The following is a 23,222-nucleotide window of genomic DNA, read 5'->3' as shown; positions in this document are numbered from 1 at the left end:
GAGCTAAAATAATTAAAAAACACAAGAAGTACTCTGTGCCTTTGATTCCCATTCAAATTCAAGCACTGACTATATATAGTCTATAAACCTACTATTGTATATCCTGTAAGTACCTATACGTCTTTATACACCATTTATTATATTATAATATAATACTAATGGTCGAATACCATAATATCCTTACCATGCACTAATGACTTAAAATTTAAATTAAGATTTGAGCGGTGCAAGTATTATGTACCAATCTAAGGATTATGAATTAAGATATTTACAAATAGGGTATTACACAGGTACAACGTTTATATTATGGTAGATTGAGTTTTTATTTTACACTATAAAATAATTTGCATAATTTATTATTTCTTAAAAGTAATAATGTACAATATAATATGATATTTATATATAATATATAGATGTAGTGTATTATAATAATATAATGTTATACGATCAAACTAATTGCGAAAAAAAACAAAATTTGGAACACAGTTCGTGTCTTTGAAAAAGAAAGACCGATTCTAACATACACATATTTTTTACACATATATATTATAATATTGTTTTCAGTATAAGAATATTATACAACTTGCAAATAATTATCTAAAATTTATGTTTTTATAATAATATACTAAAAAAAAAGATTTCGTTACCATTTGCTTAATACAATATTTATATAATAATATATACCTATGTTTGGAGAAATGTACACAACATTTATTATTTTTTTTTACACATAAACAAACATTTTTTTTTATCATTTTTTTTCTCCAATTCAATATTTACATGATAATGTCGAGTAATAAACAACACCGCCCTCGCGTAATCGTCATTAATAACGGGTGAGCACGTAGGCCCGATGGGGCGGGTGGGCACAAATCCACCACTGAAATATGTTTTTATATATAATATAATAAAATGAAAAACAAGATTTAATATAATAATATTTGAAACGGTTGTTTGGAAATTCGATTTAAACTATTAAAACAAAAACATTGCATAAATACCTACACAGTTTTGTTAGATATTGTTAAAAAGTGATTTGAAGAATGAAAATAAATATTATAATGTCCAAGTTTTTTAACGGAGTTTAAGTGTGGCTATTATTATGCTGGGTGCAACTATTCAACCAGAGTCCTTTCTATTGCTAATCACGACGCTGACCGAGTTCCCAATGAGGTAGAATCGTGTTTTTTCACATACCCACCTGTTATAATGATTTGTAATAAAATATTTGTTATATCCATTGTATAATTACTAAACGTAAATTATTGAACGTAATTAATTGATGAACCAAATAGTCATTCGATTTTGAATCGAAGACCGTTAAAAAATCTCGGAACTAATATAGATGAAATAGTTTTTGGTACAGAACTAAATAAAAGGTTTTGAAGGCAGTCCAATAAAATATAAAAACTATTATAGTAAAGGTGATGGAAGAATAAAAAAAAAAAATACAGGTATATGAGAAGGAAAACTCGACGAGTACGTCGGTTCGATTGTTTCTGAAAAGATTACGCGTTACACACATCTGGTATTATTGTCCGTCCATTTTCGATAATAGGCCTGCGAGTTTGTGCAGGGGCGCTGTTTTGGAGAGCGTAGAGTTTTGGCGGATATAAGGGTTGGCTTTATAGGGGGGGAGGGCTAAACCCTTCAAAATAAAAAAAAATATCGCTCCCCAAATTCACACCATTTATAATATATACACGTATATAGTAATAATAATAATAATAATGATAATAATAATAATAATAGTAGTAATAATAATAAACACAAAAAATTTGAAAAAATTGTTTTATCGAATGTTATGTTGTTTATTTATAAGATTTAGAATCCGACCTACAAACACCGTTATAATTTTGTCTGAGCTAAAATACACAATCGTTAATTTCTAAATAAATATTATGAAAAATACTTTGTTTTGGTTTATACATTTATAAAATACTAAACTTTGTTTTCCATAGGTAGTTTGATCATCTTGATAATTCAGAAAACTAGATCTATAATAACTGAAGAAGGCTTGATGATAAATATGAAAAAACTCATATTATAAAAGCCATTTCAGTAGTCGTATAAATAGATTAGGTATGGACTAATATGCTATAAAATATTTAAATATATATTAAAATGTTCTTAACAATCTAAAATCTAAGAAATTTTTACTCTCAACTTTCTTATAAAATGTATATACCTATTATGTATGTATATGATCGTAGAGCGGACTCTAATTATTTTATTTTTATGATCTTTGAAATTCGATATGACAACATTCAAAAAAAATTTGCAAACAGCCGTATTCGTTAGGAATTTGAAAAATGATTATGATAACCTGGGCTGGTATAAGCGATTATAAATCAAATCATATACTTGCGGCCTTTGCCATCTATCTTTTTACACAACATTTATTAATAACAAAAACGCATGTCATTTGAATTCGCCAACTATCCTTGTAGAAAATCTAGTCACTTTTCCCACACATTTCAACCCCATAAATACGCTATATAGGCGCGGTACGTCATTCAGGTGACTTATTTTCCCTGTAGCCCGGATATGCAAAACAATCATTGAGCAACATCATTGATGAGTCGACTACGTATGTCAATATTTTCCTAATCTCAATTTATGGCAATTATACGCAAGCTAGGAGCAAAGGATAAAAAGTTAATTTTTAGTGATTATTAGTGATGATGTGACAATGATGTATAATAGCTGTGCTTTTTAACCTTTTTATCATACGCTACAAATCCCCCGGCGATAGAAAAAAAAGTGGGTCGCTTATTAAGTGTTCAGACCCCTATTGAAAATCTGAAATCTCGCCCCTGGCTTGTCGTATCGTCATATTATTATATTAGCGTGTGTACATCAGCTCGCGTTCGGTTTAACGTCCGACAATAACATAATATACGATCGTGTACGTGTACATACGATGGTTTATGGGCGTGGCCGAGGGGTGGTCGTGTATTGTGCTGGGGGATTATGCAATTTCATAATAAATCATCGGTTATCGACTTGCTCGTAAATAACCGATCGAACAATCGGCAAACATCTAGTATTCGAATAAATTCAAATTTCTTATACATAGGTATCTAGTACAGTGTTAGTACCTAAGTTGTTATTTTATAATCAATAACAAAAGTTTAATGGTTACATTGCTAAAATGGTTTTTATTACTGTTATATTGGAGATACCCGTGTTCTTCTATTGGACAAATATTTTTATTTACACGATTTAGGAACCAGTCTAGGATTTACTGGTACACAAATTCAAATAAACATTAATTACAGATTATTCGGTTATCGTTTTGATCGGTATTAGAATATTTTAGATCCTCTGCCGTAGGCAGAAATCGGGAGGTGCTAAGTCTCCCGCTTACATTGACGTTAAAAATGTTAGCCCCCTTGAAATTTTAATGGATTTCTGCCTATGCGATGTTTAAGTAAATAAAATCTTAAACTATTCAATCGGTCGATTAATATGACTGATGTAAGTTGACGAATCACCCACGCGTATAGGAGAAGGTTTATTGCAAAGACAATAACGGTTTGTTTCGAAAATTAACAAGTTAAACGAGATCACTGAAGATTTATTTTACACACGACATTTGCATTACTAATATAAACGCAGTGAAACCTCTGAAAAATAAAATCAATAGATTTCCCTGTAAACTAAAAATCCTAAATAAGTCGACGTTTACACAAAACGTTCATAAGTTAGTGTTTGTGTGGCAAAACTCTTTTAGTAAAGATTACTGTCTAAACATTCTATTTGAAATTTGGAACAATCTTATTAATTAATATTGGTAAATATATAGTGTATGTGAGAGAGGCTTCACTGCACTACGTAATTATTATACGTAATTTATACACGTTACTGTTTACACACACATGTTATACTAAATAATACGTTAACATAAATATTTTATTATTCTGCGTCAGTCCTGTTCTAGTTGATCCTGTACAACGCGTTATAATTTACTCCTGCAGATAAATCGATCTATGAACCGGTAGCAGCAAACGAGCACACATCCACACTGAATACAATTATTATAATTTTTTTATATTATTGACGTCTGACGTGAGCACTCGAGTCGAAAATTTGATAATATGATATCGGCATATTTATTTCTCATATTATTGTATAATCTCTGTGTGGTTTTAGGGCAGCTGTTGTGTGTAATGGCCGCCGTCATCCTCGGCATCAGCGAGAATACGATAATTTATTTACATGCACTTATGTCGATCGCTCTGTGAAAAGATACATCTCTGCCCGCCGTGGATGACGGGCGGCAAGACAGACGTAGGCAGTGGCGGTGGCGTGCAACAGCCCCGGCCCTGGTTCCAGTTGTTTACTTGCGTTCCCAGCCCGCCGAGTTGTAAAACCACGACGACGCATCTTCGCGCTTCACCCAAGCCGACTCCGAACCATTCTCCTGCGAACAAAAAAAAAAACACGACCGCTGTTGTAATCTATGATGACATTTTAAGTTAAAAAATAATATTATGTAAGAAATTGGCTGACTGTCGACGTGTCGAGTATCGCTGACACAGCGATGGACTCACATACACACTCAACTATAGAGGCGACATCTCGAGGACGCCGTGAAATTAGGCTTAAGGTATAGTTCGGGGGGCAATATAATAAATTAAATTAACACTGTTTGGTGCTGATGGCTGATTTAAAACCTGCGGAGGGTGTTCAGCAACAACTCAGTCAGTTTCTTTACCGACAGTCTTTCGCAAAACATCGATCGGATTATGGGACAGATCAGACTTTAACAATTTGTAGGAAAAGGGTTCAGCGTTTTAAGAAAAACTTTGAAATCGATCTAACTCCAACTACATATCATCTCCAAGGCGTCTATGGGCTCTATAATCGTTTATGTCAACTGCGCTATAGTACACTCGTGACGGAAGTTTTAAACAGCGAAAGCGCTACATATATGTTCGACGCATGACGAAATTATTTACTAAACACTCCTCGTTATTACGTTAATATACGAGCAGAGATAACGAATTCGGGTGGATGGATTTCCTCTAGCTCTCTCCATTTAGTTGCATATCGTATTTGTTTTATGCATATTTTCACGAGACGTGGTGTTGAACATAGCCAGTACCACCCTGCAACCCTTCACCACTTATCGAGATTGGTTTTCCTTTAGGTACACATCACAACACCCTTTTTTGTTCGCCCCAACCACTGTGTACACATGGCGTTTGGGAGATCTAGATTTTACCCTTCCCGAAGTCACGACACCTTCCTGCGTGGAATAATTGCGTGTGTGGCTGAATTGCAGAATGTATCTCTAACGCCATAATAATTGGGGTTTATTTCGAAAGGGTACTACCGAGTAACTTTGAATAACAAATTGGACTGTTGTGGGCTCGAAAAACCAATTTCAAATATTAAACATGACTAAATCTCTGACTAAATTGCCTGTTTTAAAAAAATAAAAATAAAACAGAAAAATCTCAAATAAACGACTAAATGGAGGGCCATGGCATATTGATTTAAATTTTGTCGTCTAAAAATAAGCGAAATTCTGCTGTGGCATCGTGCAACCAAAATTAATTGATGTAATAAAAATATTTTATTGTTAATAAACAAATTAACTCCAACTCACGGCTGTTTGATGCGTCGACATTGTCGGCGGTGGCGCCAGATAGTCCATGTTCGAGTAGTAACCACCGTAGTTCTGGTGATGATGCGCCGCCGCGTGATGATGGTGTGGATGGTGATGATGCGGTTGGTGATGATGGTGATGAGACGAATAACAGTTTCCACCGGTGCTGCCGTTGGTTGAGTAGCCTCCGCTGGAGCCTACTGGAGACGACCTGGTGCTGTGATGGTGCAAGTCCACTAGTCCCGGCGGTGGTTCCGTGATGGCAGGGCTCCATATCGATCCCGGCGTATTACCTCCACCACCTGTGAGATAATAAAAAATTCAAAACGTTACCACTATACGCACTATACGGTGTACAAAACTAAAATATTTCGAACGAAGAAAACGGACGACGGAATAAGAAAAAAACAATATACTAACTAATAATTAAACGTAGTTACATAGTTATATATTACAGTAAAGAAAGAAAGAAAGACCAAAGAAGCAACGGTTTCAGAAAGAAAAAATAAATAAAATTTGAATAAACTAGGCCTATCGGTAATAGTTGTCTAACCCGTTGAAACGTAGGTAAAATCTAAATAAACTTGACGTTTAAATCTCTCGCCATGGTTAAATATATATTTGTACTGAGGCCGTGTGTACATGGATAAAGGCGGGCCCGGATAAATGACCCTACAAAGTCCCCGGGGCGTCACTATATTATAGCAATACGAGCAGGCCCCTTCAACGCCACCCACTTTTCGAATTGTAAACTCACTACGCGCATTAAAAATAAATTGATGGCACGCCTATACGATAATATTATATTGTTGTTCCTTGCAACACACGGGATTTACCCTGTTGGGGAACGGGCGTATTAAGGAAAACGGTCCCCACACTCAACACCTCCTTGCTCCCTTGAGTATGTGGTCAAAACTGGTCACGTGGCTTCTAAGAGCCGTATACAAGTGTGTGGGTGGGTAAACGGGGTAAAAGGGCCATACTATAATATGAGTGCGACCGTTCGGCTTACCGGAACTCGGGAGGTACACGGCGGACGGCTGTTGTGGCGGCGTGCCGGTCAGAATCGGCTTGATGTATGACGATCCACCGCCGGGCGGCGACTGTCGACTGGACGACAGCGACGTGCCGGTGGACACGGGCGAGTTGCCGGCGGTCGAGCTCGTCACGCCACCGCCGCCCACACCGCCGTTTACCGTCGGCGACATTTTGTTGTTGTTGTTGACCGGCGCGTTGCCCCCACCGCCCGACGATTTGCCCGAAGATTTCTGGCCGTTGTTGCCGGCCGAGTTGTTGTTCCTCGACGACGCCGTCTTGTCCGCTCCAGTGCCGTTGTGGTGCTGCTGCTGGTTCTGTTTCACCTGTTGCCGGCATTTAGCCCTCCGGTTCTTGAACCACACCTGAAACACATCATCACGCCCATGTATAATAATCATTATTGTACATGTTGTTTAATTTGTTGTATTTGGTTTAAACCGAAATTCGGGTATAATATGAGACAGTACTTATATATATAGATATTTATATAATATATGATACTCGAGGGGTGAATCCTGCTTTCTTTTTATTTATATACGAACTTATAGTAGCTATTCGAGCTTTAATCTGTCATTTTACAACCTTCGAACTGTAATTATTAGTTTGTTTGTTTGTATGTATGTATGTATGTATGTATGTATGGTGGAAATCCAAACTTTTTGTTGGCGTATTTCGACATTTTAGATATTCATAGCTCGGTCTACGAAGTGTGATATTTTTTTTACTAAGCCAATGTTGTTTTGACGTTAACACAATAATAATATATTTGTGGATCGTATTCGTCAGAATCTGCAGCAGTACACCTATTATACGCTATTTATACCACTGTTGGGTTCTGAACAGTAGTTTATTGAAGAAGGTAAAATATATTTAATGTTTTAATGAAAAACTTGATTACATAGAAATTGACGTTACAAGAACACGGACAGTAGTATAGGTACGCGCTGCAGTGGCGCTTTTCTACGAAACGACTCAACTCCAATAGCACTGCGGCGGCAGAGGATTATCACGCCGTACCTATGTATGTATATAATATATGCGCGTATCAATTTCGTGGAGTTCGTCGCGAAGCCGTACACACGATGACCGATGCGAAGACTCGGTCGTCCACGCGCTGTGTAAACATACAAAAAAAACTTTGGCCGTTTTCCGCCGCCACCACCACCTCCACCAAGTCCTAAGCATATCGATTTTATTTCCAACGCCGACGTTAACCTAGTTTCTTTGTCTGTTGTGCGCTAACAAAAAAAATAAATTCACCCGCACGAGCCGAGCTTACTATAATATAAGCCGTAATAATTCAGGGGAAAGGATGAAACAAAATGCAATCGGTCGATTGTAATATAGGTATAGGTACACATAATTAGTGCTACAACCTCGATATAAATGTTGTGAATTGTTTTAGTTGTACTATTTTTGTTTATAACTGCATGTGTGACACGTTATCGATGCATAATCGTAACATGCATGCAATTTTAAAATGCTAGTATCAAATATTAAAAATTGCTTAAGTATAGGTATAACTTGTTAAATTTTCGCGAAATAAATCCATCATAGTGATGATGAAAAAGGAAACGAATGAAACTCAATAAATATTTAGTTCTATAGTAGGTGAAATTGTATTTGTAACGATATACTACTGACATACAATTGACATGACATGCGAAAATATGAACTATAAAGTAGCCGCGGTTGGTCAAAATAATTTACTATAAGTATAGCAACGATTGTACCTATACTTCGAATCTGGATTTCGCGTAAATTTGTAAGTTATAAATTATGCCGACTAGTGCTATACTAAAAAAATCGTCAACGGAAAAGCGTGTATCGATTCTACTCCGAGATAATATTATTGATGAGCTAGAATGATGACACCGCAAAAGTGGCTATATATTATTATGCTGCTATGAAATAAGCAAGTACTTTTTTGCGCGCGCACGCTCGACCAATTCGCGAATGACGGTTTCACACGCGATCGGGCGTACACCCAAGAATCAGCTATATATTATAATATTAACTGGCTGATTGGCGTCGGCGAGAGATGTTTCGTTCGAAATCCGTCCACGTCACGGTGCGTATATATAATAATATTATATAAAATAATGATACATCATACATAATTATTATTCACTCCCTGCATAATATAATATTGAATTTATTGTCGTCTTGAACTATATGCTGTGATTTTATTTATTATGCTATACACGCATCATAATCGTCGTAAAGAAAAACGTCCGCGTATGCGCATATGTGGTATTATCATAAATAATATTATAATATTCGTCATATTATATTATATTGTATGAGCGCGGGACGGCGACGAATATTTTACGAAGACAATTTATTCCGGGAGCTATCCCTTTTCGCGGCGGCGGCGGTTCGCTTTATATAATAATATGTAACAGCCGCGGCGGGCGGAAAACGTGACCTCGCAAGAGATGCATTGGTTTTACGACCGTGTACTAACCAATACGTGAGCGAACGGATGCGTTTTTATCACGACATTATAATAATAACACTACGAATATTCGGTCGTCGTTAATATAATATAATATATAATAATATAATGTAATATAGGTATTGTAGTATGAGGTACGCGGCGGAGGGTATATTATGTGCACCGGGAATTATTGTATAGTAGCCGGTGAACTGTATAAAGTAACCTACCCACGCCTATTATAATATTATTAAACAGTCGGCGCGCCGCGTGCACGTATTGTTCCGTGTCACGAACGCTCCTCGGCGCGGCCAGGCAGAGCGGGTTCCGAATTCAATATTATAATATTATTTCGTCTGAAAACCGGACCGAAGCTTAGGTATGTGGCTGCGCAACGATCGGTGGGGGCAGCGAGAGAAAGAGTGACAAGCTGGCGGAGAGGGAAGAGCGACCATGACCGGTTTGTGCGGAAATAACACAAAAACCGCACTGCAAAGCTACGTAATAATAATAATAATATGGGTAGTTAGGTACACCTTCCAACAAAAAATCGATCGCGAAAAATTTGCAGGCCATCGAACTCGGGATTTCGGCGTCGCCATTTGTTCAAATGATTAATTGGGATGACGAGAATCGTGCCGTTTATTATATTACTAACACAAATCGATTTCTAGAAAAATCCAAAACAGCTGAGGTCCTATCGAATGCTGCACTTACAGTATTCTCGACTTTCAAGTACGAACGCATACAGTTTCGAAAGCCGATTACCTATAAAAATATTATTTTGGATGATTGGATCCAAAATTATAATATTATTCGACATATCTGCTGACTTATCGACTGTCACTTATCTTCTCAGCGCAAAGTAACCTAACCTAATGACCTCATCAGCACCTAATATTACATTATTAAAATAATTCCCTTGGTCCAAGAAAGTCTAATCGGTTGTCCTCGGTTAGGTTAGTCGTACTTTACAGTATACACCATATTATAATATAAGAGAATGTCTGGAGCGGGGAAAGGCAAAAGTTTAGTGATGATGGGAGGGGGGTAAGCTACAATGGCGACGTACAACCGACGGGACAGATAACACCGTCATTTTTCGTCGGAAGTGTGCGTGGCGGTGATTATTCGCGAGCTCACTCAAAGTATAGTGGCCGTTGGAAGGGGTGGTTGAAATTGGGGTAGGAGGCGGGATTAACCAACAACGGACGAACTGTATATACATACAAAGTGTCGGGAAGGACGACGAGAGTTATCCTCCCCTAGCGACGCACGCGCACCACCATAAAGTGCATACCGCGGTGGAGGGTGGGGGCTCTTCTATACTCAGCCGCAGCAGGCTGGGGTTATTCGGCCGCTCACGCAACGCCCCAATCGCCCATTGCTACGGCCTTTATCGTTTTTGTGGGTAGAGGGGGGTGAGAGGGTGGTATTGTGGTGGCGACAAAGTCCCGTAACTGACAGACATTATTTTTACTAGGTATACTCTTTAAAGGATTTTCGAATTTTTTTTATTCGTCAACCTAATCTCGGATAACGTCAATACGTATAGTTAGATAGGTACCTACTGATTTTCTCCACACCTATGCCATATCAAATGCGACAAAATCCATGTTCGCATTCCCGAGGATTATTCTTCTCATATTTGTTTTCGATAAATGGATAGATTAAGTTGTTTGATAAGTCTCGAAATACTTTGTCAGACATCAAGTACGTCATACCACTCAAATATCTTTTTCTTAATGATATTTCTTGGAAAGCGGGCATTTTTAGGTAGCTGCATATTGAACAATGAACTATACAATATTATAATGCACACGATAAGACTAAAGCAGTAAAATGTACACTGTTCCTGAATTCGATCTATAGGTATATTTACCAATATTTTAAATTTCGTGGCTTTCTAGAATATTTATATTTCCATCTTTCAAAATTCTAAGACCCTCTAAGGTGATAACACAATTCCAACCATAATGATAAATCATTAACAAATAACATGTAACCAAACGAATAAATTACCTGTACTCTGGATTCGGGCAAGTTGATCTTCAAGGCTACCTCTTCGCGCATGAATATGTCCGGATATCGAGTTTTAGCGAACAGTGTTTCCAGCACGTCCAACTGCGTCCGGGTGAATGTTGTTCGTTCACGTCGCTGTTTTCTCGGGTTGCCGACTGCATACAAAAACAAAAAGCACTCATTATTTCGGACGTCAACATTAAGTACACACAATGTAATTTATATAATGACATTCAAAACAGAAATCGAGTCAATGAAGTTATATCTATCGTGCACTGCAGTTGATATATACCTATATCGTTACTGCCACGAGCACCCCCTTTACGATGAAACTTATTAGTTATCTAGACGACTGCGACGGTGTCACATATAGTTACAAACTTACAAAGCATTAATTGCTATGGTGGATCTCTGTCCCAACCAAATATTAACTATAATATTACAATTATCAATAAAAGCAATAAACAAGATTACAAAATGAAAACGCTTTACTTCTACTGCGTAATAAATACAATATGCTGTATATAGTTAGGTTAACATAATAACAAAATAATGAGTGACGTCTAAAACTAATTATGATTTATGTTATATACTATTATAGCAGATTCGGTATAACAATAACATGATCTACTTTATTATAATATTATGTGTATTAATAAAATAATATCCATAGTAATTAACTGTTGTGAGATTAACCCGACGATTGTAAAAAATAAAATAATAACAATAATAAAACAATTAAATATTGCTACTTGTTATAGCTGTTTTGTATTACCTATCTCTTTATCTTATGTTTCCTTTTTTTTTGGATGATTCTATTTTATTTACATTTTAAAATAAAATATTTAATTAACAATCGCATTATTGGTAACGTAGGTACGTTGTGTTTTGTCACAATATTATAATATAATCATCAGATTTTGCAGCATGTATTTTTAAGTTTTGTTCACTATAGAAACTTATTATCTTTGAAAATGTTTCGATAAGTAAATCATCATTTCAATATTTAATACATCGTAAATGTAATTTCAAAATTAGGACAGATTTATATGGTAAAAAATTTCTAAGTTCAACGAAATAAAAACAATATTATAGAATATGACACAATTCTATAGTGAACTGCAAAGGAGACGTAGATGGTATAGGTTATAATATTTATATATATTATAGGTTATAATCGATGAGCATAGAACACACACACACACACACACACAATATCCATGTTTCTATCTCTCAAAAAAGAACCCCCGTGGTGCGATGGTGTGAATCATGACGAATGGTAGGTATACTTACACAACCCAACGAATGCCATAAAGACGGAAACGACCGAAGACAATTCCAAATACTCAAATCGACTAGTCATTGAGACTTGAGAGTTTTTCAACATATAATAATATGTTCCTAAATTTAAAATCTTTTAACGAGAATATTATAGATTTTATTACATTTTTTTTAAAAATAAGTTTTAAGTTATACAAATAGTTTCAATCTATACACATCAATATAAAATGTACAATACATGTTGTGAATAATTTAATAATGTAGTAAAATAATAATTAAGTAAAAATCATTATATATCACAATGACACCAATGACACAATAATACTTATTTAATCATATAAAAAAAAAGATTTAATTTTAATTGAAACATTTCAAGCTTATAATTTTAGCTGTTCTTAAATAATATAAATTATTCAAAACGCATAGCTTGTAATTATTTTAATATAAAATAGCTGTAAAGATAATACGTTAATATGGATTTTATACGATAAGCTTTTTATTGGCCAATTCTTATAAATTCTTAAATTTATTTTCTAGGTATATGGTTATAATATTATTATGAACTGTGCTGAAGTACGTACTTCAAGGTACGGGTTATCGGGAATTATATACAATTGAAATTGACGAGTTTAGTCAAAACTACCAAGAAAGGAGGGGGGAGGCTCTCCAAATAAAATAAGAGTGTAATAAATATTAATGACATATTATGATGACATGGCCACAACCTTACAGCTATTTTGCAAGACAGTTGAAAATAACGACAGACTTCAGTAGTTGAAAATCTGTGCGTATATAATATGGGTACCCACTACCCATATATATTATATCCATACTCGTGTACATAACAACATTATACGCTGCAACAATTTATTGAATTACACGCGTATTGCGTTCCGGTGCTGTGGTTGTCGGGGGTGGATGAGGAGTGATAGGGTTAATAAGGTTACGCGACGGCGGCATTCGGCATAAAGTATAACTTTACCGTACTCGCTTCCCCCTCCGCCGGAGCCGAAAACCGACGATCCTGGTCGAAACGACGTGCAGGATATAGATATTATATCGCATTATCCTTTTGCGTTTCCTATACGCGATTCGCCGACCGTCACCCCCGGCCGACCGCCGAGTGATGCCGTTCGTCCATCCGGAATAAATCAATCAGTCTACACTCGGGCGGCGGTCCGACTTTTGCCATTTCTGCCTCCGCTGCATCGCCCTACCAGCCGCGCTTAATATAATAACGACGTAATTTATTATTTGTCGTCTATAGTTCAAAGGGTAGCGGGGCGGGTAATGATCGGGTTTATTGGATTCGCGGCGCGATGCGGTTAAACAGTCAAAGAGCCCGTGGATAATGCGATTTACAATAGTGCATTAAGCGCCGTTTATTTTCACGTGAAAAGCGATTGGGCTTTCCTCCTTTGAAAGTTGGACATGAAAAAAGGAAAAAAAAAAGAAAAATCGACCGAGTTTTTACTTTCGCATAATACACTCTGTCTTTATAACAAATAGCCGGGGAACATTAATTCGTTTGCGCGCCTGCCGCCGATTTGGAAGCCGGGTTCTGAGAAATTGAACGTTATCGTCGCTATCGTAAAACGAAAAGAAACATGCGTATGTAAAATCGATATTATATTATTATGGTAAACGGACTCGGTTTCTTCGAATGTAACCGTATATCAATTGAACGACACCATACACATTTGTAAGACATATTTTCAAAATGATCTTATCTCTTGAGATTGTCTCACTTGATAAAATTATAAACAACAAACCTAACATAACTACCACATGCCACATGTCTTGCATTTATCTGCACACGTGCAGTATGAACAAAAATACGCCAAGATATAGGTCATCGGAGTTTGGTACACCCGAATTTTTATTTACCCAAGGGTATACTCCTATACATGATCACCCGAAGCTGCACCGATAACGAAATCGATTTAAACGAAAATAATTAATCATTTGCAATATTAACATGACATTCAAAATGTTGTCCACCCGACACTGCCTACTATCATTGCCATGTGTGACCCATATGTCATAATATATAGGAAGTATGCGAACATCGAGGACCACCTCTGTGTGACCCAGTCGATACAAATGTCTTTTCTCAAAAATATCGTAAACTCTATACCACCCACGTGAGCAATTAGTTTGTATTAATTTTTTTAATTTCTAATATTATTATTGTTGACCTGTCGGTTCATTGCTCCTTCTGCACACACAGTTCGGATACTCCCGCCCAAGGATAACACTCGAAGTACACACACTTTGAAGCAATCCTATGGGCCATGGCAGATCGGCGATTTTAATAAGCTCAAGCGTGTAAATACTAAGGCGTAATAAATGTAATATATTATGTACATATAAGTACTTTAGACGGTAAGTTAAGTTTCTTATATTCTTTCCCCCAAACCATTTAAATATATTATTGTGCATCTATCAATTATCTGAATTATGAAGTAATGAAGTACCTATCAGTATAATTAAGTTTAAAGTAATAATATTACTGTTCGTCGAAGAGCACGAACGTGAGCGATCAGTCAATGAGGTTCTATAATGTATGTATCGTGTATGCCATTCATATTACATTATATTATTAAATAGGTATCTAAGGTTTATTTATGTTTTTTTTGTAAAATGGTCTTTATTTATTTTTTGCATCCTTTTTAAGTTATAATAGGTATATAATATCGAGATATTATTTTTTATTTTCATAACAAAAATCACTAGTCCTTCACTATGGGGAATCGTTTCGCGGTTGGCACCCCTCGTACTTCTCTTTGTGTGGTCCATCGGATATGACGTCGTGGTCGAGGTTACATATATTAGAGCATATAATATAAACAATAGTTTACGATGAAAGTTTCTGTGTTGTGACACACTCCTATTTTCAGACCCTTAGAGATTATATAATTTTTAAGTAAACCGAAACGTTTTTACATCGCATTGTTGTTAAATAATAAAAGATTAAATTCAAACGCATCGAATTTCACACTATAAAATATCGGTTGATATATATGGTCAAACCAACATTGTGTTCGTTTGTCCCTCGAATTTTGGTAAAAGCATGCAGCGATTTCAATTGGATTCTACGTATTTTACAAGGGATGAATATGTATTATACTACGGGACCATTTGTTATTATTATATGAATTTATGATATGAAAATATTATATGATGCACAACCTAGGTTTATGTGTTTATTGGGTTACATTGAATGCTGCAGGTATACGTAAAAAATGTGTTATAGTTATAATTCGTGTTATAATTCGGTTATAGAGTGCAATGCGGCGGACTATATTATAATAATATTATACATTGTATCATGTTTGGTCGAGCGCGTTATTATTGTTTCACATCGACTACGACGACTGACGAGAAGATAGTATACGTGAAAAGCCATACAATAGTCGTTGAAAATATTAGGTCACCGTCATCGTAATCGGTACGAACGGCGGGAATCAAATTACGATGACGTGGGTAAAACATTGCCGTTTTCCCTATAGTGCGTTCGGTACCTACCTATATATATTATAGTACCTAGCAATTATACTATAGTGGTGTTGTATTGATAAAATGTATAATAACACAGTTACATTGGAGGGGTGGTCAACGATTTTATTCCTTTTAAGATTCAAAAAATTTGAAATAATAATAAAATTATAATAAAAATTATATTCAGCAAAGACATACGCACCTTATGGTCATAAACACGAGCTTCCTATCTATGCAAAGTAACTGATGGATCTAAAATGCCTAACCCAAATAACATAGTACTTTAAAATGGTCATTCTTCGGGTGTACACTACTAAGTTATTATTATTAGAATGAACCAATTTAAGTAAAGAAATTAGAAAATGGTGAAAAGTTATCACAGCTCCCAATATTGAAAATATAAGGCGTGTTACGTAATTACAAGGGGGTACCTACATAAAAAACGAACTTATAATATTTTGAAAATGAATTTTGCTATAACGATTTTTATATAACTGAAATACATAAATTGATTATGTTATAATTATTTATGTTATAAACCTATAGGTACTATATTATAACATAATGTAACATAATGTGCGCGTAACACGATTTATAATTATTGCTACTTTAATTTCAAATAAATAAACATAAAAGCTCAATCTTGTTGAATATACTAATTTATACAATTATACATTATACACATTTACTTTAAAGTTTAAGCTAAGCAAGAGATAATCTATATTTTAATACATATGATAAAACAGTTTTGAAATATTTAAGATCGTATAGGTACTAGGTACCTACATACAAAAAAATAATACGTTATTTTGGGTAGATGTAAAATGCTATTATATTATTTAATAGTTTGATATATACTACGCATATCCATTAGCCACCAATAAACTATGTATTAGTTCAATATAATATAAGTACCTAATAACATCAGTAGCTATTATAACAACAGAAATATGATTTATATTAAATAAGATTTTTCGCCAATATTATTTTCATGTGTTGAAAATCACTTAAAAATCTAAGTTATATGGTTTTTTTTTATTGAAACCTCACTTGTGGTTTACCTATACAAACACATTGTATATAATATAGTAATATAGGCTACAGTATAGTGCCATTTTATTTTTGGTTTAACGGTCTCCCTCGGAGAACAAATTGATATATTGCATGTAATATGGTTGGATCTTAATTTCAAACCGTATTATATACGGCATCCATGAAAAATGTATGTTGGATCAGTATTGTTACATGCACCCCATGACTTATAAAGTATTGTGCCGTGCGCTAGTTAGAGAAATTGACATTTTTGTTGACCAACATTCAGTTTTTGAAAAAAACAAGAGTTATTTTATTTTGTCTTGTATATGTTTTTACGCTTATCTAATATACATTGTATACCTATATTAGTGTGTTAATTTCTTATTCTATTTTCAAATGTTGATACCTACCAAGTGTAAACATAATTTATTTTATTCATAGATACCTAATTGTTATTGAGTTATACATATATATATATATATATATATATAACTTGTAAGTTTTAATCAAAATTAAGGATCAGATTTTCATGTACTTGTTATTTATAAAACCAAAATATGTAAAAAAATTAAAAATATGGCATAAACACCGGGTATATATATGATAATATTATGCTAAACGGTTTATAAGTTGAAAGATTTACATTTTAAGAAAGCGACTTCGTGTAAATCCTTAAGATTTTGAAATTAAACGATCTACTTGAAATGCACTATAATACTGGATTATTGTTGTTATATGGTATATGCATGTAATATTTTTATTAGCTACACTAAAATTATAAAAATACTATAAGTATATCATTTGTCTATACTTGGTACTAAAATTGAATTTGAAATTATTGTCACAAATATAAATTCCTGCAATATACCTGTATGTTAAAATATATTGCTTATAACTTTATGTAAGTTCGTTTTGTTCAGTCATTTGAAATGTAGATTATGCCCACACATATAAACCCAGCTAGTTATAATATTATTACATATTAATTATTAGTAATTTGCATACATTATTTTACCTATTCAAATAGACAATGATGTACGTAATTATTGTATGGCATACACTGTGTTTAATGCAAATTAATGACATATAATATATCATACATTATAAGTACGCATTTTGAAAATATAATATAACATTAGTCAAGATTCGCTTAAATATATTATGTTAATAAAATATGTATATTTGGTTATTTGGAACTGTACTTAATCGGTCATCTTTACAGTGAATACAATTGCACATAGTACTAAATCATAAATTCAGACATTCAGTGGGTTTGTATAGTTACATTTTATTGTAACACATAACATGCAAACGATTTTACCTATTTTATACATTGTTATATATATTATATACATCATACATATAATATCATTGACCATTTTGAAGACAGTGACTCATTCGTAAGTGAATAAATAACATTATAATATATATTATAAGTACCTATTCGCTATACATTTGGTCAGTTTTTGTTCACTCACTAAGCTGAATTGTACTACGTTCCATCAGAATTGTGATATTAAGAGCGGTGTCGTTTGACACATCAGACAAAATGGTGCAAGAACTTCTAATAAATCAAGATTTTTGAAGTCGAGCAATTTATTATTTTATAACAGCATCATTGATCATACATCTATTTATACCATTATAAGGGGACCGAAAGCGGCAATTTATATTAAGGGGTTGTGTGTGTTTGTGTATGTGGGTGTGTGTATAGTCAATCTTGTATTGTGCATGCATTACGCTTAAGCGGCGTGTTTGTTGTACGAGAAGTAAATGCTTGTGTGTGCGAGTAAATCAGTGTGTGGCCCACACATACGTGCCAACAAACACATGTCACTTGATAAGAGTTTAGGTACCGCTGTAGAATATTACAATAATCTGTTTCCTACACAAGAGCAACGAATCAGACCCATAAACCCTTATAAAATTATGACTTCTAAGAATTATTCGTTTTTAACTCCATGAGAATATTTGAGTAGGTACCACCTATATATAGATCATTATTTTTTCAGATTCTCCGCGTTATCATGGTAGTAAAGTTTTAGTTCAATATTTCAATGTATAATTTTTTTCTTTTTTGGATTAAATCGATATAAATATTTATTTATTTTATTATATTCACTTTTTAATAACAAATATTATGCCTGAACATGCGTTTTTTCTACTTGAAACGACGAAAAACGATTTCTATACAATAATCTATAAGATAAGTCACATTAAAATCGGATTATTTGAAGTAGTTGTAATTTTGTCAGACTTAAATAGGATTTTATAGGACTGAATAGTAAAAAAAAATATCACTTCAGAAATAGATTCTATTGATATCTATAATTGTTTTTCTAATTTAGTGATCATGTAGGTATATACAGTTTTATTAAAATTATAAATTCGCTTAATACGTATGCTTGAACATACACACAACTACCATAGACCTCGTTGAGTATTTTAATAAACGTTATTTATACACTTTTTATTATCTAGGTACTTTGTAAACTTTTGTAATACTTTACAAGCGATTTGTATTTGAAAATATTAAACATGATTTTTTCAATACACATTCATCAAGATAATGATGAAAAATATACCGTTTAATCTGTAGATTTGTTTTAGAACGAATAAAGGAATATTTACAGAATTTTACACAGTACCTATACTACAATACGTGGTATTTGATATAAGTTTTCTTAGTGTACTGCATAGGTATACTTCTGTAGTGCTGTTATAGGTATTTTTTTTTTATTCTTATATCCTTATATTTGAAAGTGTTCTGTATACAAGTATTTTTTAATAGTTAAATGTCAACTACTACCTAGTAACTAGTTGCTGCAATACGAATGCTAACATGCATACGTCATACATACAATGTGCAATGTGCATACATACATATAAACATACATACATACATACATACATACTATATACATATTACAAACAGTTATACATACATACGTAACGCATGCACACTATAATATTATTTTATTATTATATTATAGTCTCTGTACTGTGCGTAATTCCCGTTATTGTATCATATAGGTAGTATAATGTTTGGGATTCGACATTTTGATCGTGGGGCGTAAGCGATTTGGCAATTTGGTATACTAACACTATATATATATATACACACACACACACTACACGAAGGTATATGGAAAAATCTACCTGAGGCGACATAATGCTGGGTGGATACACATATTATAGGGTGCAGTGATATAATAAGGGGCAAACGTTCCAAGCCACACATTTTTTCTTCATGTTATACACAAACGATTTTTTGTTGAATCAGATTTACAGAAAATAAAAATACACCATTATTATTGCATATATAAGGTGTCACAGTATGAAATATTGTAAGACTGAGGGTAGGTATGCCTATTCAATAAGTCCATTCATGTTAGAACTGTAACGCTGTTTGTCGCTATATTTGTACAGAATCAAACTGTTCAACAAACGGTTAATGGTGTATACAGAACATAATATATGTATAGCAGGGCGGGGCTGGAGAGGTGCAAACGTTTATTTGTTCATTCATTCTCGCAAAAACTACTGAGTTAATAATATATCAAAAGTACGACTGTATACTCGGATCGTAAAGGACAACAAATTTAAAACAATCACATAGGCATCAACTTTTAACTTTTAAGCAATCTGCGAATGGTCTTTGGTCAACCATTCGCCATTAAGTACAATTAATTTTCTAGTGATAAGAATTTGATTGTTTTACACATGGTGCATAATATTTTCTTATAATACTGAAATTTTACATAATCAAACAGACATAAAACGTTACCTTTTAAGTACTGAAATATTACCACAGTAATTAAATCATAAAAATATATCCCAATGAGTTTATACGCACAGTAATAATTATTTTTAAAAGCCGAGGAAATTGTTAAAGTCTGAAATCTTGTTTTCTATAGGTACGTGCCAACTTATATTGTAGCCACAATTAAGTATGCCAATCGAGAAGAATAAATAATGAGTGTACACTGTACAGACCAAAATTGACAAAGAGATATAAATATATATTTATATTTATAAAATCATGATAATTAGGCATCCTAGGAATAATTATTTATAGAAATGCGCCAAAATTAGTGTTTTCAGAATTTATAGCTATACCTCGAGTTAGACAATATAATATAATTTAGTATATTCAAGCATTTTTCAAGTAATTCATCTAACCATAGATTATTAACATTTAAAGTTTTAATTTAATAAACCACAATAGCTTTATACTGATTGGTTTTTCTTTCGATATATGTGTATACATTACACAGTCTATAGTCTATACTATAGTGTGTAGTCACGAGTTGGGCAAAAACTCTATTCTTAATCGATGATAAATAATTGCATTCATTATATTTATCATCGAAAAAAAAAAAATTTGGAAGTACATCATTTGTTAAAATAATTTCAATTAGACTACGAAAAAACCATTATAATATACATATTCTATTATTAAAAACTAAAACAGAACCATTCATTTTGTGTAGTTTTATTTTTATTAATTGTAAGATAAATTTTTAATTACTATATATTGTATTAAATAAACCCATATAGGCAACAATGATAAATATTTATCGAAATGTATGAATTTAAAATTATTGATACATTCATTACAAAATTCAAACAATCAGTAATTCACAGCATTATATTGCCCAACCATGCAGTCTACACAAGACACAAATACACACGCACACACGTCGGGAACCCGACCACATACCTAAATCAAATACAGGATGTATCAATGCGTTTTCCCGTAATAATGGTGTAAAACGCGATGACCCGACTACCGCTGAGAGTAACAATGGCGGAATTTAAAGTTTAACTGTTACATCAATACAACCACTGAGTGCGGGCGGGAATGAAGTGCCATATTATTTACACCCATAAATAATTCGTAAAAACCGTTTCACGTGAAAAGTGACCACTCAGGAGATACAGTCTTGGTTATGCATATCCACACGATAGGTACAGAATACAATGTTTGCCGTGTCGGAACATTTTGTTTTTTTGATTTTATCGATGTAAAAAAAGTGGTTACGGTTAGGTAAGCCTGAGTGGTTGTTTTTAGCGCAAAACGGTTGCCATGTACAAACAATTCATGTGCCACGGTATAAAGTACGCACAATAAATGCTTTACATTTTTTCGGTGATTGATATTGATATTATATGCTTACGGTGATTGAATAGGGACAGAGTGGTGGAATGATGGTGGTGGTAGTTCTGACCGGCCGCCGTTGGATAACAGCCCATGCTGGTCTGCAACGAGTCCATCAGACCGATGCTGTTGACGGCGGCGTACGGCGATGACGCCGCTGAGTTCTTGAGATGGTACGCGGCGGCGGCGGCCTGCATTGACGAGCCTAGTGACGGCGGTGCGCCGCCCGAGCCACCCGCGGCGGCGAACGCAGCGGCCGCGGCAGTAGCAGGGAAACCGCCCAACTCCCCGCCGCTCTCCTGGCTGCATCTGTTCGAGTGGAAAGAAAAACAGAAAAAAATGCGAAAAGCAATCGATTAATAAAAGTCAGTGTGCTTACAACGAAAATAATAGTGCATGGCAATATTACGATGATGGTACGGAGAAAAGAAAAAAACCAAAAAAAAAAACCATAATATTACAGTATAATAATGTATACGTAATAATACTATGTATTGTAGCGGTGGCACTGCGGAGTAAAGGCGTTGATCGTTTTAGTGTCATCGAAAAAAAGTAAGTAAAAAGTCGAGACACATATAGGTATTATAAAACCCGGTTTGACGAAATATACATTATATTATTATATTATACTGTATAAGGTGTGAGAGGGCACATTAAAAAGTTTACATAATATTATATAAACGCACGCGTAGGAATTATACATTGTGTAAAACGTTTTGTACTTACACATAAACACATAATAAACTCACTTTTGTACAAAAAATGTTTTAAACCGTTTCAAGAAGTACATACTATCATTATTACACAGCTTACACATCATAATTATCTATTTAAAACACTAGAAGTATATAACGTGATATTTGGGTACCTGATAATAATATTGTATTATAATTAATTATATTCTAATAGTTTGTTTAAGCTCGTAGTACTGAACTATATAATGTGAGACTTAAAATAATATGTTTGACCGTTGTTATAATATATTATATTTTATTGTAATAATATGTTAAACATCGAGTACTTCCCAAATCCGTCATCGGTTAGTGACGCAAACCTCACTTCTCGTCACTGCAGCTCCAAACTCGTCAACGGATGATTCTTATACATATTTTAAACATTCACGTTCCTTA

The 23,222-nt window shown here is 34.1% G+C and overlaps 1 protein-coding gene across 2 annotated transcripts in view; it reads right to left on the bottom strand.

Moving 5' to 3' along the window:
• Nucleotides 1–1,132: 1,132 nt before the first annotated feature.
• LOC111036718 (homeobox protein OTX1-like) overlaps nucleotides 1,133–23,222 on the bottom strand; it is a 38,671-nt gene continuing 16,581 nt past the window's right edge. For both annotated transcript variants that reach the window (XM_022318850.1, XM_022318849.1), the window contains exons 3-7: nucleotides 22,112–22,401; nucleotides 11,115–11,269; nucleotides 6,630–7,017; nucleotides 5,618–5,919; nucleotides 1,133–4,426 (exon numbers count right to left, since the gene is read on the bottom strand). In XM_022318850.1, the coding sequence (XP_022174542.1) occupies nucleotides 4,343–4,426; nucleotides 5,618–5,919; nucleotides 6,630–7,017; nucleotides 11,115–11,269; nucleotides 22,112–22,401 (1,219 nt within the window). In that variant the 3' untranslated portion in view covers nucleotides 1,133–4,342. The remainder of the gene's footprint in view (nucleotides 4,427–5,617; nucleotides 5,920–6,629; nucleotides 7,018–11,114; nucleotides 11,270–22,111; nucleotides 22,402–23,222) is intronic.

The sequence above is a fragment of the Myzus persicae genome, unplaced genomic scaffold (genome assembly GCF_001856785.1).
Source record: "Myzus persicae strain clone G006 unplaced genomic scaffold, MPER_G0061.0, whole genome shotgun sequence".
Taxonomy (NCBI): Eukaryota; Metazoa; Arthropoda; class Insecta; order Hemiptera; family Aphididae; genus Myzus; species Myzus persicae.
Note: the sequence above shows the minus strand (reverse complement) of the source record. Positions and strands in the feature narration are given on the sequence as shown.